This window comes from Solea solea, chromosome 4 (genome assembly GCF_958295425.1).
Source record: "Solea solea chromosome 4, fSolSol10.1, whole genome shotgun sequence".
NCBI lineage: Eukaryota > Metazoa > Chordata > Actinopteri > Pleuronectiformes > Soleidae > Solea > Solea solea.
In genome coordinates this window covers 4738313-4764524 of record NC_081137.1, presented here as the reverse complement: position 1 = coordinate 4764524, position 26212 = coordinate 4738313, and the positions used below count along the sequence as shown (strand labels likewise).

At 42.3% G+C, this 26212-nt stretch overlaps 1 protein-coding gene across 1 annotated transcript in view; it reads left to right on the top strand.

The window, feature by feature from the left end:
- The window catches only part of LOC131458790 (protocadherin Fat 3), a 77363-nt gene extending 55542 nt beyond the window's left edge, over window positions 1-21821 (top strand). The window contains exons 43-52 of the mRNA XM_058628052.1: window positions 3-160; window positions 242-749; window positions 1077-1230; window positions 2459-2621; window positions 4063-4482; window positions 6440-6695; window positions 13104-13187; window positions 15044-15103; window positions 15243-15281; window positions 19365-21821. Coding sequence (XP_058484035.1) covers window positions 3-160; window positions 242-749; window positions 1077-1230; window positions 2459-2621; window positions 4063-4482; window positions 6440-6695; window positions 13104-13187; window positions 15044-15103; window positions 15243-15281; window positions 19365-20083 — 2561 coding nt within the window. The 3' untranslated portion in view covers window positions 20084-21821. The remainder of the gene's footprint in view (window positions 1-2; window positions 161-241; window positions 750-1076; window positions 1231-2458; window positions 2622-4062; window positions 4483-6439; window positions 6696-13103; window positions 13188-15043; window positions 15104-15242; window positions 15282-19364) is intronic.
- The last annotated feature ends 4391 nt before the right edge of the window (window positions 21822-26212 follow it).

Below are 26212 nucleotides of genomic sequence, written 5' to 3'. Positions count from 1 at the left end.
AGGTCAAACCTCTCTGAGCTTCTCTGGTAACAGTTACATCAAGTACAGAGTGACAGAGAGCGGCCAGAGTGGTGAGATGAGACTCGGCCTGAGGATTCGAACCCTTCAGAGACGAGGCGTCATCATGTTCACGCGGGTTAACCCCTGTACCATGCTCAAAGTAAACACAGTCACACCCCGATTCTACACTTTACTGTACTGTTTTCAGGTATCGCACGTTGTTGTGTCTGTTTATTCGCAGATTGAAGGGGGTCGACTCTGGTTCCAGCTGGACTGTGACAACACACTCGGCATTATGGGTATCTCTGGCAGACCAATAAACGACGGCCTCTGGCACGCCGTCGCCTTGGAGCTGACGAGGAACTACACCCTCCTGTCGCTGGACGACAGCTACGTGGAGCGCCGCCGAGCGGCCCGAGCACCTGTTCGGCTCTGGCCCCTCGCCCCGGACTCGTCTTTTTTCTTCGGCGCCCAAGTGAGGCCACCAAGCGTGCAGGGCGAGATGCCAAGTCCGGTGCCGGGGAGGATCCAGGCCGGGACGGGACCACCGAGAGCCCAGGACGGCTTCCAGGGCTGCCTGGGCTCGCTAATGCTGAATGGTAATGAGCTCCCGCTCCAGAACAAGAGGAGCCGTTACGCTGAGATCGCCGGGCTGAGTGAGGTCAAGTTGGGCTGCATGCTTTATCCAGACCCGTGCATCAGCCAGCCATGCCTCAATGGCGCCATCTGCAGCAGCTTGCCCTCTGGAGGTGTGTGTGTGTAGATCCGTGCATCTATTTCACAGATTTTGTTTGAGCTGCAGTGTCACTAGTGACCATCAAGTTGCTTATGTTTTGTCTGTGCAAAAAAAAAAACAGTGTGAGAATAAATACACAAGAGAGAGCATGATTATTTTGTTTCTACTGAATCAAAAATAATTTTGAATAATAATAATTTAAACTTAAAATCTTACACACTGGACCTTTAAGGGTTGTGACCGAGACTGGAACCAATGAGCTCTTGAACTGATCACGTCTGCAGCGCCTTACTCTGAATATTTTATGATGGTAACAATGCCGAGTCTCTCTCCTGTGCAGGCTTCCTGTGCAGTTGCAGCGCCGGCTTCACAGGAGGGCGCTGCGAAGTCGAGTTGACGTCCTGCATGCCCAATCCCTGCCTGAGCGGCGGAGACTGCAGCCCCGTCGGCAGCACATTCCTCTGTGGCTGTCCCAGAGGACTCGGGGGACTTATGTAAGATAAAGTAGCCTGAAATCACACACACACACACACGCACACTTCGAGGCTTTAATTCCTCAATGTAAATCCGGTGCTGATGAACGCCGTGTCTCGTCTACACAATGACAATGAGGGTGGTAATGATATAGACACATTAACAGCTGGGTGTCTGTTTACACATTCACATTCAAGCTTGACCCTGGAGGATATACACACACACACACACACACACACACACAGTCATAACCCACATTAGCACCGCTTCAACTGTGTTATTTTAGTCATTATTGTGCAAAATGAATTAGTGTGTCTAATTCAATTGTGTGTGATTTCAAGTGAAAAGCCTATAATCATTCTCTTGCTGCCTTTTTTTTTTAATTACAACTCAGTAATTGCCTTTGGAATGAACTCTCTGCTCATGTGGGTTGTTCGGCTGAGTGGCCACAAGAGGGCACTTTCCCCTCAAAGTGGAAAATGCTGCTGCTTTTTTTTTTTTTAATGCTTTTTAAAAAAAATAAAAATCATGAAGTTGATTTGAGTGGAATCTTGCTGATTAATAACCAAGATAATACACAGTAAAGCTTTAATGCTTTTTCTAAAGGCAGCAGATTGTTCGGATTATTATTATTATTATCATCATCAGTTAATGGTAAACACAGACTGGAGCCAAAGTGTAACTGTCACACAGCTGTGGAGTGTAAGTGGCTGTTAAATTGTTAAACAGAGTGATTGATGCAGAATGCATACATGCGGGCCTTTCATCATTCAAAGCAAAAATAGTAGTAGTAGTACAACCAAGCTGCAGACATCAGACATCTTTTTTCGTCTTATAAACCAACAATTGAATTTAGTGTTTTTTTGTGGGGGGGGGGGAAGCATTCCATCAAAAAAAAAGTATAATTGAAAAGAAAAATACAAGTCTTTTTCTGTCTCCTGCACAGCGGGGTGCCGTGTTTGCAAAAATGAGCACGTATAAAAAGTGTGTGTGTGTGTCGTGTTCTCTTGGAAGTGGCGTCTTTATCTATGAGTATTCTTCTGTCTGTATATGTTGTGTGTATTTGCTTGAAGGCACCTTTTTTCTTTTTTTTTTACTTTTTTTAACGACAAAGAACAGGACATCTGTGCGGATAATCGGTCCTTTGAAGCCTCCTGAAAAGACTCCCTCTCCTTGTTTGCGTCCCTCTTTTCTTATGCTGACAATTGACAATTCGGCGCTTTCATGTGTCGTCATGTGTCTCTGCAGATGTGATGAGGACATTAACGAGTGCGACCAGGACGGAGGCGGGTGCGGCGGCGGAGGCGAGTGCGTCAACACGCTGGGGTCGTTCTACTGCAACTGCTCCGAAGGTTACGACGGGCAGTTTTGTGGCGATCAGATACACGGCGATCTCGGGGACGACACCCAGGTACAATATGAGCAAGACTTGTTATATACACACACTCTAATATAATTTAAAAAACACATCCCAGCTCAGCTGTCGGCTTTCTTTTAATTAGACTTGGCATAATCGGTGAAACTTTTTCATTCCGAGTGTGCCGTGGCCTCCTGGAGGAAGGTTTATTCACCAGCCTGGTATCTTTGTTTCCTCAGCGGATGAATGAAAAGTGTGGTAATGGGTAAATCATCAGTTTCTATTTGAAGTTGTCATGCTCTTGACTCTTTGGCACGCACCTCATATTGAGACTTGCACGCTCGGTTAATGCCGCTCATTGTGAGGAGTGAAGATTCTTAGTCACTCAGGTCGTTGGTATTCAAGAAATCAAAGCTCAATGAATGAAACTTTCGCCCCCCATTCACGAGGCATATTCAGTTCTAGCAATAAAGTGAATATAAAAGTGTTTGAAACACTTATTTTCTTAACTGGCCATGAGGGGGCGACTCCACTGGTTGCAAACATAAGTCAGTTTGTATCTTAGGCCGCAGGGAAATGTGAGATTTTCCGTCCACAGCGGCAATTGCAAATACGATGCAGGGAATATATTGCCTTGTCAAATCATGGTGCAGAAACTCAAGAAAAACTCCTAGACTTGAGTTGTTCTCCTCCTCCTCCTCCTCTCTTCAGCGTGAGTGGACACTTCTGGCTTTCCTGTCACCAGGTTTGATGTTGCGGTTTTGACGAAAAGACAGTTTGAAATTCAATTTGAGCTGTCAGAGCGTTCCGCCGGAGATGGATCTGTAGAAATCTGATCTTAGTCACATTTTTAAACCACCTCCAAATGTGATTTGGATCTGATTGGTGTCCTGGCTTACCAAAAAAACAATCATAGTTTATGAGAAAATGACTACTACTACTTGATTTACAAAGGCAGTGAACACTTTCCTGAGGGATTTATTATCTTCTTAAATACAACATATCTATATCTGTCATCCCTTTAACAAATATGGTTTCTATTGGTTCAAAAACAACAAAAACTAAGCAGTTCAGAATCATTTATCAGTGCGCTGTGAGTGTGAATGATTGTTACATCTGCCCGGAAGTGACGAGAAGTACCATCGTAGGTGGAGGACAAGTGGCGACGTCATCCTTATGTCGAGGACTCGTTTTCTATTTGACGCTGAAGGCCTCCTTCACCGCTCTTTCAAACCTCTCATCCTCCCAATGCTCCCGCAACCAAATGCGACCTTAGCTTCATTTATTGTTCTTTCATTATTGTTCGTTATTCATGTGGGAAGAACAGTTCCCTTGGTGAGCTGAGAGCAGAAATGTGTCTGCAGGGATACTTTCAATTTAGAGATCACAAGGCACCAAAATCTCACTTGCACGACATTAAAAACAGCAAATTAGTGCCATTATTATTTGATATCTGTTAAAACTACTGTATAATTGTCCTCTTCATGTTTTCCAGGCAGAGCCACTATCTTACGTGGGACCAGGGGAGATCATTGGCATCGGGGTCCTTGCCTTCGTCATCATCCTCCTCCTCATACTGTTCGTCGCTTTCAGGAAAAAAATCAAGTTCCGCAAAAACTCGGACTCAGGTCCGGGGCCCCAAACTGTGATGGGCGTCTCGGCCATTTCCACCGAAACCAGCTACATGCTGCACAAGACCGGCATGGGGGTTGAAGGGATCGAGTTTAAAGCCGTGCGCGTGTCGGGAGGATCGCCTGGGACCACGAGCACCTATGGCGAAGTGGGCAGCAGCACCGCAGGCCCCCCTCAGGTCGTGGTGCGTCCCACTTCCCACTCTCCTCTGCCAGGAGGATTTAACAGCCTGGGCATGAGGAATGGAGATGGCGACAAGGCAATTTCCGGCGAGGGAAGTCAGGTGCGTAAAACTATGTTCATATAGAATGACGTTAGTGTTAAAAATCCATATTTTTATGTCTTCCACTGAAACAAATTATGATTATGATTGCCAAGTAGGTGCATCCTTAGACCTTAGATAATGTCAAGTGCACAAAGCCAATATGATGATACCGCAGTAATGAAGAGGTTATGAGAGTTTCTTTTATCATAATGTCAATATTTACGCCACATTATATAACTTCCAGGTCCTCACTTTTATAGACGGTGTGCTTCAGTACTTTCTTTTTACTTTAGCTGTGTTCTTACAAAGAGTAAAAGGAAAAGAAACCAAGAAACCCCCACAATAAACTGACTTTTCAAAATAAGCAACACATTTTGACATGTGTCAGCAGGGAAAGCGCGGTTGTCACATTTATCACAATAACTTGGAAATTAATTTCACGAGTCAATTTGAAAGCGTCAAAAAAAAAAGTTGGCAGGGCCCTTGAACTCAAGTTTTCGATTGATGGCTCGTTAAATGTTGTCATTTTAAATCATATCGAGCTCTGAATTCTTTCCATTTCTTAGCAAAATTATTTTCCCCCCTCTGTCGTCATTCCTTTCATGAAAATACAGGTTCGTGAAGACACAGCGTGTCTCAGTGTGCGCCTCCCGAAACTGAGGCAGCGAAATGAGACACAGCAGTTTATTCATTTAAATATTTACTCCTGATTTTCACACTGGGACCTGTCAAAATGTCTGCAATGAAAGAGGTCTAACGCAAGAATAACCTACCCCCCGTGGCGCCACACGCCATTTCTCAAAATGTCAAAATGAAACCTCCAAAGCCGTGGTTCTCACACTTTTTTATACCAAGTGCACTTGACGTAACACCATTATCTTCACCGGTATAAATACAGTGGTCTAAATAGGAAAATACAGTCTTTTAACCTTGAAGGAGGCAGATTTATTCCCAATGAGGTCATTTGCTGTCTTATCATCCTCCTCTTCCTCACATACACTTAACACACTGGCCTAGAGAGTCATTATTATTATTGAATTTATTGTCATTTGTTTCATTCTCTACACACTCCGGTCAAAATTCCTCAGCTCCACACCGATCACATACCCTGGTTCCTCCAAGTGTACACACACCACAGTTTGTGATATATGCTGCCCACTGCTCCTGCACCTAATCTAATCTCTAATCTAAACACGGCACTACTTGAGAGCAGCATAAAGCTACCAGAGGAATTTAAAAAGATCTATCCAATAAATATCTAAACACTGTAGCTTAAAGTGCACACATTAATTATTATATTATTATGACAGAGATGTTCTACGTTGATTCACCGCACAACATTGCCATTTCATAATCGATTAATCTGTAGATTATTTTCTCGATTAATCGTTTGGTCCATAAAGTATCATAAAACCTTAATTTTTAACTTTTAATGGTTTCTTTGTTATACAGAGCAAAGAAATGAAGAAAATATTCACATTTAAGAAGCGTAAACAATCGGAAATTGTGTTTTAATCATGAAAAAAGCTTAAAACGTCAAATTAAGGGATTATCAAAATAGTTTGATTAAGTGTTTCAGCTTGTATATTATGTTATAGATGTTTAAATGCATGTTTATCGTTTATTATCATCATCATTGCATCAATTATTTATTTAGTAAGATTATTTATTTGTCATTTGGTATGATGTGCAAAATTATATAAATAAAAAAATAAATAAACGATAAAGCCCAGTGCTGTAGCAGACATTGCCGAGCCAGGGTTTTATTTATTTTTTGGGGAAATACTTTGAACAGCAGATTTGCTGCAGTAGAGAGAATAAAAAAAAAAAACAAGGCACAGGAAGCATTAGAGTGTTCTTCATAAGAAACAAGGTCTAATTTTCCTGCAGACAAACACGCTCCGTGTTTCTGATCATCATTTGACCTCCTTTCCCTTGCACGTCTCCGCATTGCTGCTTTATTCCACCCCTGCAGTTCGGCAGCTTCCTCTCCGACCCGTCCAACGTCCGCGGCCTGGCCAGTAGGAGGGGCATCGCCGTGTGCAGCGTGGCGCCCAACCTCCCTTTGGCGTCGGCCTGCCGCTCAGAGCACAGTCCGGCCCACAAAGTGTCCTGGGAGGGCGAGGAAGCGAGGGAGGGCGGGCTGGAGAGGGTGAGGGATGAGAGAGAGGAGGAATGGGGGCAGAGAGCTTTTGAGCTGGAGAGAACACAGAGAGATAACAGTCCACAGGGTAAGACTTCACACACACACACACACACATGCGATTTCTAACGTCTGATCAAACAGACGCAGATTACACAGGCTGTGAACTCGTTGTGTTACCCACACGCCATCATCTCATCTAAAAAGAGCTTATTTCACACTGATCCAAACCTTTTGATCACACACACATCAAAGAAAAAAACCAGTAATATTTTTATTTTTGCCATCACTCCGTTTTAGTTTTGCTCTTTACTTCCTGGGAGCAACAAATGATCCTGCAGACCTGTTTTGCTGCTACACTCCCGAAATTGCCAGTTGCGTTCCTTTCCCATCGCGCTAACTCTCTTCAGTCTCCCGTACGATGGCTTTCTCCTCAACAAAAGCAGGACAGAGACGTCCTCTCGGGTTTGATTCCACGTGTCGTAGAAAGAGTGAGACAAAGACGAGATAATGAAACTTTTATCTCACACTTGGGTGTCTCAAAGTTTTCACAACAGGAGCAATGAAATCATCACGTGGTGGGAACTTCCTTCCACTTCATTATTGGTTCCTTCCTGTGGGAATTGGATATAATTCATTTTGCGAGTGTGTACACACACACACACACACACACACACACACACACAAAAGGAAATCACATTGCAGTCCATTAATTAATGTGATCAAGCTTAAAAACATCCTGATGTTTCCGTTAATTGCTTCAGTGTTAATTGCCAGTGTAATTACGCAATCGCAAGCATTCATTTACACCTCAGCAACCAATAACGAGAATAATCATTTAAGCTGCAAGCAGCATTATGTGGGGCCCTCCCACCTGTATGGATGTACCACTTCCTGTTTTGCGGCCAAATTCTAATGGTTGCCGTGGCCACACACTTTTGAATCTGCGAGACCTTTTAGTAATTAAGTCATCTTTGAAGTGTCTGGTGCAAATCTCCAAGATCAGAATCAACTTTTGGCCAAGTTTTGTGCACACAAACAGGAAATTGGTTCCACTTTTCTCTCCATTACAACAGATGGACACACAATTCAAAATGGCTGACTTCCTGTTGAGTTGAGGCCGTGGTGCCAATTGACTTTTTTGTTCATCTTGGGCTGTGACATGTTCCCACCAAGTTTGGTGTAATTTGGCGCAACGTAGTTCCGGCTTTCTCCATAAGGGGCACTACTTTTACACATTTCCCTTATTTTATTAACTTTTTTTGGGCACAAGTCAATATGTCACAGTGCAACGAACAAGGGAACATATTGGTAATCTTTTCTGTCAATAAATACCACATCGTGAATAAATAAAGATTAGTATTTCAATGAAATACTTGGGAAATCTCTCAGATCTCTCTTTTTTTTAAAATGATATACTCTGTGTTATATACTTGATTTTGAAGGTTTCCCTTTTCTGTCATAATTAAATGTCATTTTATATTAGTTGATGTATCTTTATTCAACCTTGTTAACACAAAGAATGCTTAGTGTACTTAGTTGAATAGTCCTGTTTCTGGTTTTTCTGTTATATTATCAGTATTATTATCACTTTTTTAATCGTTTTATGGGGTCACTGTGTACGCTGAATTAGACCAGTGTCAAATTTTTACCTTTTAAGAAAAAACCTTTTCACGACCAACCTTGAATTTTTTTGAGAAATATTAATCACACATGAGCATTACAGCTTACAGATCACCGTGCATGTGTAAAGAAATGTAGTATTCTCAGGGAACATGATTTCATGCATGTTTTCACAAGCTCACCCTCACTGACCTCTCAGCTCTGGACAACAACAGACTGCTTTTACCTCAGACGCCCTAACAACTCGTTTATCTTCCCTCGTGTCAGTTCTCCTTGCAAGCTATTGTGTTTTTTTCCCCCCGCCATGATGAGTCTCGTCGTGATGCCGGATATTATATCCCTTGAAACTTGATAAATAGGAAGTGGCACATTGTGGCTGCATTTTTTTGGGCAAAAGGCTTGGAACTGTGGAGGGCAGCGTTCATGACACCTCCACACAGACTGCAATGTACTGAGAGAGGAAGGAATAATGTGGTCCCTGTGGCGTAATTAGGAATAGCAGTTACTTTTATTGGAAAACTGCAGCTGGAATTCATCCTGCGGGCTGGATCGGACCCTCTGGTGGGCCGCTTCTGGCCCGCGGGCCATACGTTTGTCAGATAAATGAAAATATAATGCGTTAAGTTTATTTAAATCCGTTTGGACTTCTTTGCAAAACAAATGTTCATGATGACTTTGGCAGTCACACAGGAAAAAAAGGGATAACTGTACCCAATTAAAGTACGAATTACAGAGAGTCATTTGTGAGCACGGTTGCTGAAAAGAAGTGGGAAAGGTTGGGATTAGAGCTGTGTTTGGCTCAGTGTATGTGGCTGACAGTGTAAGTATTTCCAATTAAAAAGTTGTCAACTGTTATGATTGGAGAAATTAGAGAAATAACAGGGAAAGTGAACGCTTTTTCTATTAGCTCTGTTGTATGAGTGCTCAGTTGAACTTAACATAAGCGAGTCATTTTCTTAAAATTAAATAATAACTACAATAACCTTATCTCTCGCTCCATCTTTATCTAATTTTACTATACCAGTGTATAGTATATATTATGTGAGGAAGAGGAGGATGGTGAGAGAGCCAATGATGATTACACCACTTTATTTTAACGTTGGGTGTTACTTGGAGGGCTCGATATACTCTCAGGTGTCAGTTGGTGTATATATATATATATATATATATATATATATATATATCTCAAGTTAAAAGGTATTTTCCAGTTATACAAACTTATTTATGGGTGATATATTCACCTTCTGCCAATAAACATCCCCAAATTGTATCGTTAAAAGTTGAACTGTGACATATTCCCACCAAGTTGCGTGAAATTTGGCCCACCTTTTCACCTCCGGGGGCAGTGCTGAGACACTTTTGTACTCCCGTTACATATTTCCCCTCATTTTATAAAACTTTTTCACAGGTATTGATTTGCGTTCACCAACGTGTCGGGCCTCACAAATAAAATAAAAAATTAATTCCTTGAGGAACAATATGTCCTCGCACAAGTGTGTGCGTGCTCGGGCCCTTGCAAATAACAAGGGAACATATTGTTTTTTTTTTTCCCTATCATTAAATACCACATCATGAATAAATAAATAAAGAATGAAATACTCCCATGTTGAAGATGGTTTCCTTTTTCTGTCATAAACAAGTATAATTGTATGTGGTTTAGTTGACTAGTCCTGTCGTTATTTCTATTATATTATCACTTAATAAAGAAGAGGGTTTTATGGGGTCACTGTGTTGGTTGAATTCGACCAGTGTCTGCCTTCTCCTATTTAGTTTGATTGATGGCGCTGCCTTCCTTCTAATTCCCACAGGAACATTTTACTTGTTCTGTACACACTGAACCATGACCGATCAGGCTTGTAGGCTTAGAAAGCTAAAGTTGCGAGTCCAGATGTGCTTACAGATAGAATGTGGCGAGATGGACAATCTCCTTGACTGCATCGCCGAGTGTGAAGCAGAACTTTTTCTCTTTTTTTTTTCTCCCCCTCTTTAAACTTTTCAGAAGACACGAGAGACAAGGGTGACAAGGACAAAAGCTGCAATAACAAAAAGTGTCTCAGAACAAACTATGCTGCTCCTGCCGCTGTGCGGAATACAAAAGTATGTTTCCACAAGCCCCATGTAATCCTTTTTTTTTTTTCTTTCTAACCTTCAGAACGACATCTTTAAAATGATTTTTTTTTTAGGGGTCACTGACTTGTTCGAGGGAGAACAGCGGAGCCTCGTTCATTCCCTCTCTGCACCTGAACGTCTGTCCTTGCACTGTGTCAGTCTGGTGAGGTGGAAGAAAACACTGCAAGGAGTGCAACTCGAGTGTGTAACTGCCAGAATCAGACCCGCGCAAGTGAAAGAACGCACGCTGAACTGAGGTCAGCGCAGAAAAACTAAGAAGGCACCAAAGAAATAGGGAAGGTTATATAATTTGGCTTGAATAAAATAAAACCTTAAAGTGTCACTTGTGACAGCTTGTAGGAAAACTCTGCAGAAAATACCAAAAAAAAACAGCAACACAATATTATCATACAAGCCCAAATCAACCCCCATAGAACAAAGGACAACACAAACTGAGAGCAGGGAGCTTAAATACACACGGATGCCGACAAGACACAGGTGAATTAAATCAGGGCGGAGAATTCAATCACAGAGGCGGGAACTAAGAGCAACACAAAGGACAAATAAACCACAAACACAAAACACACACGCTGCACTCCACTCGTCGTCTCCTGCTTTCACAAACTTGTCCCGCAGACTGTCCTCGCTGCAACTGTCGCCTGATCCACAAACGTGACTGTTGTTGTCATTTAAAACAACAGAACACACATTTGCCGACATACCTGTGTGTGCACATGCAGGTTAAAGTTAACTTTAGGCGTCAGAGCTGACAACTTTTCTCCAAATCAAATTGAATCTAACTTGTTTGTGCAGTGGAAATGTCTGGGGAGAGGGGCAAAATAACTCTGATTGCTGCAGTGTGTCTGGCCACATCAACTTTCCTAAATAGGTAATGTGAGTGGCTGTACTTTTGTGCTGCACTGAGCTCCATTAGACAAGCAAATGTGCTGTCTTGACCCTCTGTGACTCTGTGGTGTCGATGGAATGGGCCAGTGAGCAGACCTGGGGCTGCAGTGGGATTTTTTTTTTTATCAAAAAATATTCTTAATCCAAAACTGTTAAGCAAGCCCTTTGAAGAAAGACTGAATCCCAGTTTGAGTTTGTACTGCAATATCCTGTTTTAAAATCAAATTAGTGAACCGTCCTCTACGTCTGTGGTACATTCGGCACAGGTCACCAGTCCATCACAGGGGTCACATAGAGACAAACAACCATCCACTCACACCTGCAGTCAAGTCTCCATCCATCCGTCTTCTACCACTTTATCTTCCACACGAGGTGTCGCGCTGTGCCAATCTCAGCTGACATGGAGCAGGGCCACATAGAGACAATCAACCATCCACTCTCACACCTACTGTCCATTTAGAGTGTCCAATTGACCTAATCCCCCGTATTGCATTGTTTTTTGGACAGCGGGAGGAAGCCGGAGAACCGGGAGAATACCCACGCACACACGGGGAGAACATGCAAACTCCATGCACAAAGAGAGTCAAGTGTCCAATTTGCCTAATCCACAAATCTGCATGTTTTTGGACTGTGGGAAGAAACTGGAGAACCTGGAGGAAACTCACGCACACATGGGGAGGAACTCCAACCACGCCTTTGTTCTAACCAGGCCTTGAACACTGGACACCGGCCATGTGGTGCCCAGTTCGTTCAGGTCTTGAATGTGGCCAAGAGGAATTGGAATTGTGCTTGATAATTGTTGCCCACCGCTTCTTCGTGTGCAAAAATGACTAATTCCACCGACAAAGTCAAGTATTCTTCCACATGAACTCAAATATAATGTTAATTAACTCAGACACTCGAGAATAAATGTACTCTGCTCATAAAATGTTCCACCTTATTCCACCTCAGTCACCTATATCATATTAATCTGCTTTAAATAAACACTTGAAACTTGAAAACGTATTACGCCACACTTTGAATGCATTCCATCGCCTGCTGCCGCCTTTATAAAATAACTAATTACACCTCTTTTTTTTAGCCAGTAAATTCTGATACACAGTTCAACCCTTTTTGAATCATTGCTTGTGTGTTTAATGGCTTTAAACGTGGTGGATAATGAATGTTTGTTCGTTCTATGAAATGGCAACTTTCATTTTCATATTATCACTTAGAATTTTATATACAGTATGATATACAGTGAATTCACCGTCACTAATTGGTGCATAAATAACATAAATATGTTTTCTTAGGCATGAACTCAAATGAATGTTGATTAACTCCGGCACCAAATTGATTCAACCTGCTAAAAACTAAGTGTAATTCAACTCAACTTAAGTGTTTCAAACACCCATTAAGTCCCATGGATATTCAATGAAATGGCATTTTATTTATTCCTCTCCCTCCCACATCATCCCTGATTCTTTATTGAATACATTTTTTATTTATTGAATTTCCTGGATCGGAAACCACATGACTCATCCCGCAGCCAGTCCCAGCTGACACCGGGTGAGAGGCACGGAGGGAAAAAGAGACAAACTATTTTTTATTTTTAAAATGTTTTTTTGGGGCAGTGTGACGACACGGACTCTCTTCTTCCCCAGACGTCGGACAGAAATACAACAAATTGACCTCAGAAATGATCTGATTTTTATAAAAGATGTATATATTAAAACACAATGGGCTCAATTTAAGTACAATAGGCACAAATCTAGTGCCTAAATCCATGTTTCATACTCTGTTCATAAACTGTTTTGCAGTTCGAGAATTGTCAGAATTTGCTTTCAGATTTCAGTGGATTGTGTTTGTGTTTCCGCAGGAGACGCCGTGGACTGTCTCTCTGACTCCACTCCTGAGGGGAACTCCCTCAGCTCCTTCACATCTGAGTCCTTTGATGACAACGGTGAGACTCTCCATGCCCCAGAAACCTAATCCAATCCAATCCATGCAATCCAATTGTCCGTCTAATATCGACTGTGTACCTCCCATCCTCTGAGGTTGGGAGGTATATGCAAACTCCATTGGGAGGTTTATGACAACAAAACTGCATTCTCGGTTGTGCGCCATTATAATGAAGTATTTTCTGAGCAGACTTATCTGCAAGTCTATAAACACGCATGTGGACGTAATCATGCTTTATCTGCCTGTGGCACGTTTTATGGGTGATGAGAAACCTGTTCCTGATGATAGCTTTAAGCAGAAAAGGCCTATATGGCTATATGGTATAGCACTGTATTGTTGTGTTCCATAAAATGACACTAAAGCTTTTTTTAAGAAAATGCATTTTTTTATATATATATATATATATATATATATATATATATATATATATATATATATATATATATATATATATATATATATATATATATATGTATATCAATATGAGCTCCATAAAAAAAACCTATTAAAACACACCACATATGAATAAAAACACACAACGGCAGATGTGTTGTCTCCGCCCCTTTCCCCTCCAATATCAGGGAAACGTCCCTATTATTCAAACAGTCTGTGAGTAAAATACTTTTCTTGAGAATGCAGTTTCGCATCCGTTTCGTGAGACACCATTTGGTTGCTTGACAGTGTTTCCTGGACAGGCCACCGACCAATCACAGAGCCAACACAAGAGCCAATACCCCTGAGCAAGGTACCCAACCCCCATTGCTCCCCGGGCGCTACTCAGTGTGGCAGCCCACTGCTCCTAATTCTAGGATGGGTCAAAATGCAGAGAATAATTTCCCTAAGGGGATTAATAAAGTATCTAAAAAAAAAAAAAAAAAAAAAAAAAAAAACCCTAAGGCTCCAGCGTGCAAATAACAACAACCAACCTCAATTGTGCCTCAGTTGGCATTTGTGAGGAAATAAAAGATGCAGAACGTGGTAGTCTGTAGTCTGACCTCATGTCGTCGGCGCGCTTACGTCCAAATGTGCAGAGTAAGCGATACATACGAGCTCCTCGTTGTGTTCCCATCTTTGCCGGGAGCCGTTTGCGTGCTTTTGTCGTTTTTAGCGGGAGCCGAACCGCCCTGTCGAGGCTGACAGCGGCCAACAGCGGCACAAACACCGGCCCAATTAGGGCTATGGGCTGTCAGCAAATGCCAGCCTTCGGGTCCACACAGAACGCTTTCTGTTCAACCAAGATTCAAAACGAGAGCTTTTCTTCTTGTGAGGCGCGAGTGCCAACCACCTCACCACTGCGCTCCAAAGACTCAGCAATCATTTTCTCCTTAATACTTAATGGGTTGTCCACATTAGGGCTGTAATTTGCATTCAAAAGAAACATTTGGAGGAGTCGCCCTCCTGCGTGCATCAAACACATTCCATGTTATTTCACAGGCCTCGTCTGGTTTTTCTGAGAATCTATAGGGTGTCTTATTTCCCCGCGGATCGCTCTATACCATTGATATTCCCTAATGAGCATGTGTGCTCCTGCGTGGCTTGTGTGCACGTATGTGTTCTTCTTCAAACAGGGAGCCCATGTCGCTTCTCTGCTTCTCGTCTAATTAGTGTGGCTGCCGAGAAACAAGGTCTTCATGCCTCTCCTTCCTGGGAAAATGGAACACACACACACACACACACACATACATATGTGCACGCCCACGTGTTGATACAACTAACATGTCTCCTCTGCTGTTTACACGTTGACACACACACGGGGGGGTTTCTTATTCCCACATTATCCACCTCGTATAACTGCACTGACATTGTTCCTCTTCTTCTCTCCCTTCCGTCTGGTGTCTGTGTGTTTTCTGCCTATAGCTTCCATAGTGACCGTCATTCGCCTCGTCAATGACGCCGTTGATGATATTGAAAGTGAAGGTATGAAAGAAGATCTCCTTTGTGTGTGTGTGTGTGTACTTACAGTATATCTTTTCTGACACTCAATCCCTCCACGTTTCATTTTTTCCCCTCTGGTTTCAGCCTTTGCCTGACTTCCACTTTCTCTCCTCCTTTGTAGTGTCAAACATGGACAAAGAACAGCAGCTAAAAAGCCCTGGTGAGTGAGATGCAAAGCACCCCCCCCAAAAAAAACCCAAAAACATCTTATTAACTTGCCTCCATCCCTTTGGCTCATTTCTCAAGCTGTGATCACAAAACCCAAGCCTTTGTATTCTTTACATAATTTCCTCCAGATTCTCCCATAATGCTCGATACGGCACAGATTACAGATTCTGTTTATGGCGTTTTTTGTTCACTTCACTGGCTGTGAATGGGAAATTTGGGCTCCCAGTCGCTGACTCGACTTTCCCGGCTTCCAGCTGGGGACGGTTTCTGAGCGATGGTTTTCCTTTTGAATCTGGGCAAAAAAAGCAAGAAAGAAGCAAACATTTGTCAGTAAGATTATTATTAGCGTCACATAATTAACATTCAAGCAGGAATAATTGTCCTAATAGATCCTCATCAATACCTTCTGTTTATGTTATGGTTGTCGGGCACAATTTGGCAGATTATTAATATCAATATGGGCACTGATTGAAAAGCCAGTACCAGTCAATTTACCTTTAACGTATTAATATTGCGACTTTACCCACTTTCACAATCTGCTATTGGTGCCACACTTTCTCTTCCAGTGCATTCCATTTATTGATTAAAATAACTCATTAGACTTCCACTCAGAAGTGAAGTGTTTTGGATTTTTTGTGTGCGTTTAATGACTTGAAACGGTTGGATAATGAATGTGAAAGTATATTCGTTCGTTCATTTCTATAAAAATGGCAACCCATTTATTTTCATATTGTCAATATGCATTTTAACCCTTTAAATCTGTAATACACAGCTCCTTATGTGGACATCCTGGGGGGTGTATGTTTATAGGTCACATATTCAGGCTTTAAAACATGAATTTATTCGATCTTGTTGAGTCAAATTTATGATTCATTTTTAGTCGGGATATAAAGTAGCAATAATTGTGCAGAAGTCACAAAATTAGAGCGTTTTTACTTTTCTTTTTGTTCATAAAAACGAGCCAAGCGAACTTTGAGGTTGACGTTTTACCAAATTTCACACAATCAAGCCGATTTTAGTACTTTCTTTTGCTCAGGTGTGTTTATATAGTTATAAATATACATATATCTTTCTTATCGCCTCTGTTTTTAACATAGTGATGGAAAAAAGCAGCAATGGAAATGCTCTGCGCTCTCAGAAAGAAGAAAAAACACATACATGTTATGCTTTCTGTGTATACTGTATATAAAATCATTTCCTCATCGCAGGTACGAAGGCATGCCGCGCATAAAACCTTAATGATGATGATTTGAATAACGCTGACGCTAAATAATTCGGCCAACTTTGGTGAAGTGGTCCTCACTTCAAGCTTTCAGCCCCGGCCTTGTAGATGGTCTCGGTGGATTTCAGGGGGTACTTTGAGCCGAGCCTCACATCCACAGAGAATAGCATAGGAGAAAAAAAAAAGAAAAAGAAGCAGCTTCAAACGCTTTCCCCCTTCTTTTTATCCAACAGTAAATGGGGCATCATCACTTTGCAGGCTGAGCACTCTTAACGAACGAGGGGGTTTTGCTCTGACAAATTCACGATGCACTTCCATCCCGTAAAAGCCCCACGTTTTTTTCTCAGTTGTTTGCGCTCCAGTCTTAAAACCGATGTTAATTGGCTCATAGTTACCGAGTCTGTTTGTTGTCAATTGCGATGCAATTTCCAAAGGTCCACAAAGCACTTCATTACCGACTCTGAAATGCGAGCTGTCACTGCCAGCTCACACTGGAGCAACGAGAAGCTTTAAGTTCAGACAGCAGAATTAAACGATTGTCCAGCACTGAAGGGATTTAGGTTGTTTGTGTTCATGCAACGCATCAGGCACGACAAGGCGAGGCGGCTGCATTTATAAAGCAATAGTGCAGCAAAAGCTCTCTTACATTTGGGATCCACACTCTGGTTCCCTGAGTAAGTCACCTTTTTTTTTTTCCATCCACAAAGGTAGATTCAAGGCGTTGTACTTCTTAAGAAAGATAGGTTTAAGGAGATTAAAGAGTGAAAGGTAGCACAGTGAATATGTCTAAAAAAAACCCACTTTATTTTGAGATCATGAAAAGTTACAAACCAAACTGTATTAAAATAGAAAAAAACACACTAAGGTTCCTCTTTGTTATGATATTGATTCTCTCTCACCATTATCCCTGCTTGAATGACGTTGTGTGTTTGTATTTGTGTTATTTGCATGTGTTTGCCGATTGTTGCCAGAGTCAGCGGCCGCCTGCCAGGTTTCCCCCCCCCGCCCCACTTATCGAGTGTGTTTTCTTCCATGTCATGTTCCACTCCCGCGTCACGCTTCTCATACACTCACTGGTTCCTGCGCTTCATCATCAAAGGGCTCCTCGTCCCGTGAGATATTTGTTTTGTTTTCCACTCCACCGGCACCAAGTCTGCCCCCCCGCAGAGCAAAGATGAGATTGTGTGGAGTCCATCAAAGAATGCATCGCTAGAAAATGATATTACATGCCCCTCTCACACACACACACACCATATAAACACTATTTCAAGCAGAAATGTGGATATATCCGCAGCGAGAACGCCCACTTGTTCCGCGGCTTGCTGGTACTGTATGTCGCTATGTTAAATATCCCTGCCAACACATGTGTCATGCATTATATACGAGGAGCTAATGCCTGCTAATGAAGTGCACTCCCCATCCCACGCAGAAGGTGACCCCCGTGGCTCCTCTCGCTTCATCAATATGATATTTTTTTTTCCACTCGCAGCTCATCAGACTAACCATGAATTATGCAGCTGCCATGTTGGAGATTGTAGGGGAATGGAATGGACACACAGTCTGTCTATAAATGCAAAGTTCTGTATTATAAGAACTGGATAGAGCACCGCCCCCTCGGTTCCGTTCTGACTTTATTTCCGTGTTGTGTGGAGCAGGGGTGTCAAACTCAAATGACCTGGGGGCCAATGAGCATCTAGTCTGGTCAAGCGGGGGCCGACATAAAGGAAAGAAAGTGAAAAAAAAACAACTATTTAGTTTAGTTCATTTAGTTAATTACGATATTAGACAGAATTGCAAAGTAAAAGTGCTTGTTTTGATATCTAAAATTATTCACAATAAAAACATATTTATGATGCACAAAAGCGGAGAATTAAATAGAAAATAATAATGACGAGGATAACTGTGGTTAAAACAGCTTAAATATATGTAATTTCATGTTGAGTGTAATACATTTAATAAAGCAATGATTACAACCGAATGTCTTATTACTATTATAAAAATATTGCTGGCAAATACATTTAGTCTTATATTCCGTCTCTATATTCCATCACCTCGCACACTGGTGGGCGGGCCACATGTAATCGATTGGAGGGCCACATGTGGCCCCCGGGCCACCAGTTTGACTAAATATAGAATATAAAGATCTATACATGCCTATGTCCAATAAATGGCCGCGCTGCATGTAAATCAACTGGAGCTTCATCGTGGCACAACACGTCCCACTCCAATTAGTTGTATTGAAAAAAAAAAAAAAAAGACAACAAAGAAAAATGGTAACCATGGAAACTTGGTCAAGGTAATGTGAGGAAGTCGGCTGGTACCTAAACATGTGGAACTCTGCGCTCAAAGGACACAAAAATGTACAAAAGAGGGTGAACACAGAGTCTTGTTTGAGTGTGAACTGAACCAAGGCCACGTACAAACATGCAGAAATGCTAAGTAGCTCTCACCCGGGCCTAAGGGTGTTTTAACTGCCCTCAAATGTCAAAAAAGTGTCAGATTTGACCCAAACACTTACTGTAACTTCATCAATACTAAACAAGAAACACACAGTGCACATACCGACGTAAGAAAGTAGGAAAAGCCAAAGAATTTGCCGTACACCCGGCAGCAAATCCATTTTCTTTGCGGTTTCACACCTTGTGCATATTCAATAAAGTCACCTCGCTCATCTAGTATGTTTGGGAGTGATTTTCTGATGTTTTGCTGGATGATCGTATTAGGTAGATAATCTCCCCTCTGCACTGGCTGTGATTTGGCAGCAACTCCGATGCCTTTATTTAATACTCTGATCTTGTTACATTAAGAAATGTTCTTAAAAGATTGATTTTTTTTCTGTAATAATCTCCGCAGCATACCTGTGGGAGTCTTCCAGCCAGACTTCCAGCTGGTTGTCACCGTCGCGCCTGCGTCCACCAGAGTTGGGATCCCATTACGACCTCAGTGACACGGAGCAGAGCATCAGACGAGGAGGCAGCACGCGCTCCCTCCAGCTGGACTACAGAGTTCTGGGCTACGGCAGCCGAGAGCGGGCGCGCGAGAGCGGGGGAAAGAGGGCCTTCCAGTGGGAGCGGAATCAGTCGGGTGAGTGGGAGAGGAGACGCATCCTGGACAGGGAAGACAAGAGGAGGCAGGAAGGGGTGGGAAGGAGCGCAGGCGACAGTAGCAGAGACCTTCAGCAGTTGCACAGCCGTGACAGCTGCGAGGACAGCTCCTCGCCCGTTTATGAGGAATACCAAGGGTGCAGCCATGACGCAGAGCAGAGAGGAGGAACCGAGAGCCTTTACGACACTCTGCCCCCAACCAGACGGGCCTACGAAGGGTACCCGTCGAGCCCCGCGGGCCTCAATCTGCATCCAGCTCAACTTCTGCCCCCACTGAGGGCATGGGATTTACAGACAGGGGGATCAGAGGGGGACGGCGGCGGGCTCGACTCCAGCGGCCTGGCGGGTTCAGGGGACGAGCTGGAGAGACTGCTGAATCTGGTGTCGCTCAGAGCCAGGAGAGCCACGCGGGTAAACAGAGCGTCGACTGGATCTGAGCCCCCCACGGGCTGGGACGGCTTTCAATAAGCACACGACGGAAGAATAAAACATGTAATATTCCTTTATAGACTACCACCTGACAAACAATTAAAAGAAAATATTACTCTGTATGCTTTTATTATCCAGGTGCAAGAAAACACTAATCTGTCCTCACATCTCTTTTTGTCAACTGGAGGAAGAAGAGTTCTGGACTCACCTTCACCTTCACCTGTGCTTGGTAAGAGTTAGACGTCGAAGGCGGATCGATGCTGTGTCATTTATTATTTATAGAATCACCGGCGCACAGCGTTTAATAACAGGGGAAATATGAAAAGAGACGGCGGGTCTGCTTTTCAGGTCATTATACAGTGCTGTTTGTGTTTTGCAATCTTCTGCCGCATCACACACACACACACACACACACTGAGTTTGTTTTCACGTAGAGAGCAACCAAATGTATAATTAGTGCATAAATAATTGCGAGAACAATGAAATGATTCGATAATGGTTATCTTCCCGTGATAGAGAATGTGAGCCAGTGGTAATTTTCTCGGAAAATTACCCTCAGCATGTGTCAGGAAAAGTATATAAAGCATTAATTGTGTGTGTGTGTGTGTGTGTGTGTGTCCAGAACAATTGGAATTAAAAAGGCGTTTGTCTGGTGAAAATGTTGCAGCAGGTGAGTTTTATCTCAACTATATGAGATAAATCGTCCCCCATAAAACATTTAATCCTATCGAGTCCGTCTTGTTACGCCCTCTTCTATGTGTTTTTCTTTCCCCCTCCCGCCTGGAATCTGGCACATTCATTTAGCACAGCTTACAGTCACTGATGTCCTGGGAAGGTTGCGAAGGCGTTTAAAAAAAATAGAATAAAAGTCTCCTGGATATGAAGTGCACAAATTGTGCTGTCACAAGTCAAGCAGTACATTTTATGTTTAAAGCCATTTCGGATGCTGTGGGGAGGGGGGAAACAACGAAAAGGTGTTGTGATTGCGGCTTAGATTAGCTCTGGCTGTCAACAGCTGAGGAGATTTCAGTGTAATCCTTTTTGTTTACCTCAGGGAGACGTTTCATCTCTGCCTGAGATGAATAGTATACAGTTTACTGTGTGCTCCGTCTGTTAGTTTGAGTTTATACGGAAACAGATCCGGTTATGCGGTCGAATTATGCCGCCTGCGAAGGCGTCCGCCGCGCGTAAATGGCACCCAGAAAATTATCGCAAAAGGTGACCAATTAACAAACTCTGTCGTTGTTTCCTTCCCACCTTCCACATATAAACACTGCCAGGCCGTCTGTCTGCCAGAATGCATTCCCATGGCAACAAGACCTGCCCCTGATAGTGTGTGTGTGTGTGTATATTTGAGCCAATTAAGGGGTAAAGAAGTGTATATAGCGTGTGTGTAAACTTATCTGTTGTCTTTATGACCTTTTCTGGCATAAACACTGACCTTGTGACCTTTTTGATAAAGTCACGTCACGGGGGGAGAGCAGCGTTGCCTGACTAGACTCCCATCAGCGACTTTATTATTACAGGTACACCTGACAGACAGGAAGCAGTCATTCAAATAAACACTTTGTTTACAAACAAGGTGAACGTCCCTGAATGCACAACCTGTTGGAGCTCATCTGCTTCAAGGAGCATGGAAACCACACGGGATGCCACCCACTGCCACTTATAGGTACAGTGGGTAATTCAGTGCTAGGATGAGTATTTTAGATGATAAATATTTTTGAAACATGTTAATAAACCATTTTATGATTCTGCGGCTGCAGCTGTATTTTCAAGACGGACATCGCTTTGTCTCTTTGCAATTTTTTGGGGTCATTTTAAGCTAAAATCTCTATTTTCTTTCCCAAAAATCATGCATACATTCCACGATTCATATAATACCCTCTTGTCACTGCAAGAGACGTTCTTAAATTAGCGACTTTACGGCCTGTTTTCTCTGTTTCCTCTGTTCCTCGCCCCTCTTACCACCAGGCAACACAGTAAATGAGATTTCTATCAATTAGCATAATATGCCCAGGACGCGGTGGCTGAAAGGTGCAGGTGGCGTGTCAGCTTTCTTCGAATCTACTTTGCATTTACCTGTTTATTCAGTTATTTATTTTTTGAGGGCAATCCTACCTTCTTTTTTTGGGTAAGTGCCCACAGGACGTGTATCTGACATAATCTGGCCTCCAGCAATGCACTTTTGGGGGAGACTACGGGGAATTTATTCACCCGGATTTGTAGTTTATTCAATGGCGCTGACAAGCATTACACTTCTCTTGTCTGTTCAAGCACACCGGGTGAGTGACAGACACATCAAAGCAAAGAAGACAAACACAGGGGTATGTGAGGTAGAGGAGAGAAGGACAAAGAGGGAGATAGTGGGGGAAGCTAAGAGAATGTTTTTATCCATGATTCATCAGAGGAATCTGATGACGACCTGCCAGTCCCTTTAGCTGTGCTGGCTTTTTATTGGACCATCTGGCATTTGCACCACAGAGTCGGCTAAGCCACTTAAAACCTCTTTCTATCGCCTCACCCCATTTTTTTTTACCCCATCCATCTCCTTCGTTCTGCTCCATTTTGCACAATGCCGCTCCTCCAGTCAGATCTCAGCACTGGACTCAGCACTGATGGGGAGGCATGGACTGAGGGATGAAAAGGATGTTACATAAAAGGAGGAGGAGAATGAAGGCGAGAGCGGAGAAGTGGGGGGGGAAAGTACGAGAGATTACCGTACCCCCCCCCCCCCCCCACACACACACACACAGTTCCCGCTCATGGGGGAGAAGCTGTGTGGGTGATTATAAATCCACGCTGTTCTCAGTAACACCGGGATTACACACCCGGCCAGACCTCATCTGTGTGCTGAACATCTGCCTCTGATGAAACGGCACACAAAACAACACTCACGTGACCGACAGAGGCAGAGGTGTGTGTGTGTGTCTCAAGTTATTTTATCACATGAATTATTCACGGATACTTTGCAATCAAACATAATATGCCGACACTGCTAAAATGAGGCATGGGGATGGGGGTCACATCTACAATATGCATTCACACCAGGAAGCTGCCCCTCGGCCCTGTGTGACTGCGTACCAGAGTCATCCCAGCCCCCCTGCTGTTTTAACAGATTATTACTACAGCAATCCTCTGGCATATGCCGGCATAACTGCCATGGCGAGGCAAGGAAGTCAGCCCCACGCTTCTTTGGGCTTTATTGGATTTTCCTATATGATGAAAGTGCACAAATACCATTGGATTATGTCGGGTTGATGAGACATTAGAGGGCAATAATTGTCTCTGATTCTTATGCTCTATAAATGACAGAAAACACCATGAATCCCTGTCATCCAATATGTTTTTACTCAAGCTTCGGCTTGAAGGTCCACCGCGTGACATTTAGGAAGAGTTCTGGGCAGATATAGATACACTACCCATCCTTACGTTTGTATAAAGTGCATGATTGCTTCGTTTGGCTGTCACAGGCTTAAGGCATTTGCTCATCAAGTGCGACAGGTTTGAGCAAGTAAATAAAGGACCAGAAAGAAATGACAGAAAGTGAAGAAACGTGTCTTAAACTTTTTTGGATGTCTTCTTTGCAATCAGCGGAGATGCCCCCTGGTGGTTTCTCAATATACTCCCACTTCCCGATTGTCTTCACTGAGGAAACCAGACGACTCGGTCCACTTTTATGTCTACGCTTGAGCTCTAATATGCTGATTTAACAGGAGTATTCAGTTTTGTGCTGTAGGACGTTTCCGACAAAGCTCTTCTGATCTTGTGAAGAAATAGAGACAGGACGACGGATCAAAATGCCGTCGAGAAATCTGCCCTCATCACGGCTCGGCGTGTTATCTGCCAAACCCTCAAGATCGCTGATATCCAATATTCAAAGAAAAGAAAAGAGGAAAAACAAAGGAGGTCAGCTCTGTGAAGTGCTTTCATCCTCACAAGTTAATCTGCGCACAAGCACAATGAGCAAAAGTTGCTACATCTGTGTAATTGCGGGAAATGCCTGTGGTAGTAACCTTTACAGATGTGGATTGTGTCGTAAATATGGACCTAATGTATGTGCAGGTGAAGCGTGGAGTCTACACTCCATCTTCTGATAAAAAGAAATTCGCCTAAACCTCCTCCTCTCACCGACGTATCAAACTGAATTGTTTTTCACTGCAGATGTACCACTGGGATTAATAGCTTTTACCTCTGTTCTCTCAGTCTCCGTCTCTCTGTCTAAAGCGATAATCATCCATTGGCAGAAATTCCACATCCAGATTATACTCGCTTTTCTGTGAACATATCATTTTGGATCCGCAGTAAATTTCATGCAGCCTTCGGTTCCTGAGAGCTTTCACAGAATGTCATAAAAAACATTGCATTATCATCTTTGAAGGGTCCTTTCTCTTCGTCTTTGTTTGTAAATATGAATGTCAAACCCTTTAAATATCATTTTAGAAAATACTTTGAACAACAGTCTATGCAGCCCTTTTCTCAAAAGGTGGATCAATCTGTTTGAAATGAAGAGCAGGTGTGAGGATGGAGCAGACTGAACACCAGAGGATCTGAAAATAGATTTTTATTACTGTGGGTAAATGATTTAAAATGAACAAAGATGGGATTTAGATACTCCATTACATTTTAAGAGTAGAATAGAAAGAATACAACCACCTGGGTGCTGTTTCTGTTTCTTATTTTCATTTCCCATCAGTTCTATGAGGATGTTCATTATCACGGCAATGATTATCACTAATCATCATGTCCGTCACCTTCTTGGATTAGATGTTGTCAGGAAGGAGAATCAGTCCGGAAGAAACATTTAGTGGGAGAAGTGAAAACATGTACAAAAGCCCAGACATGACATGGGAAATTTTTTTTGCGCAAATACTAATTCGTTCCCACAAAATAGGTAAAACGTGCACACAAAATATTAATATGTTCCCACAAAATAGGTAAAACGTACACATAAAATACTAATTTGTTGCCACGAAAAAAGGTGAAACGTGCACATGAAATATTAATTTGTTCCCACAAAATAGGTAAAACGTGCACACAAAATACGAATTTGTTCCCACAAAAAAGGTCAAACGTGCGCACAAAATACTAATTTGTTCCCACGAAATAGCTAAAATGTGCGCACAAATATTAATATGTTCCCACAAAATAGGTAAAACGTGCACATAAAATACTAATTCGTTCCCACGAAATAGGAATAACGTGCGCACGAAATACTAATTTGTTCCCACAAAATAGGTAAAACGTGCCCACAAAATACTGATTGGTTCCCACGAAATAGGTAAAACGTGCGCACAAAATACTAATTGGTTCCCACGAAATAGGTAAAACGTGCCCACAAAATACTGATTGGTTCCCACAAAATAGGTAAAACGTGCGCACAAAATACTAATTGGTTCCCACGAAATAGGTAAAACGTGCGCACGAAATACTAATTTGTTCCCACGAAAAAAGGTAAAACGTGCGCAGTCCAAAATGTACTCCATTTTGATTAAACCAAGAATAAATCCTGCTTTAGCTCCACCTTTTGTCCACACTACGGCTGTGTTTTTGAGCCTGAAAATCTATGAGGTCTGAAAACACTTCAGGCTCCACATTTTGACTGCATTTTAGTTTGGATGGCCAAAAAACAGATTGTGCTAATAAAATAAATCCCTGCTTTAATCCCTAACGTTGTTGTTTCTTGAAAGTAGTACTAAACAATCAACAGCAGAGGAGAGAGTTTTCTGATTAAAACCATTTCAGCAAATGAAAACATAGTAGTACGACGATGATGATGCTGTGGAGATGCAGAAACAGAGTTCTTGAAAACTGTGACACAGTGACCTGCATTCTCTCCCTGATGGGTCCTCGACTGTCACTTGCAGTTTCATTCAGCACACTGTGGTTCCCTGATCCCAATATATATATATATATATATATATATATATATATATATATATATAGTATATATAATAGTTAATAGTGAATAGTTAATTAAATTCATTCAAACTTAGGTGACAAAAAAATATGAAAACAACTTGCTTACAGTACTTTAAATAAACTTTATTCATTCACGTGTTAGCAAATTAAGTCATTATTTTAAGTACCATTTTCGTTTTGCAGTGTAAATAGAATAAAAGAGGTACGTCTTCAATTTGATTAGAAATTACAAATCCCCTGCTCATG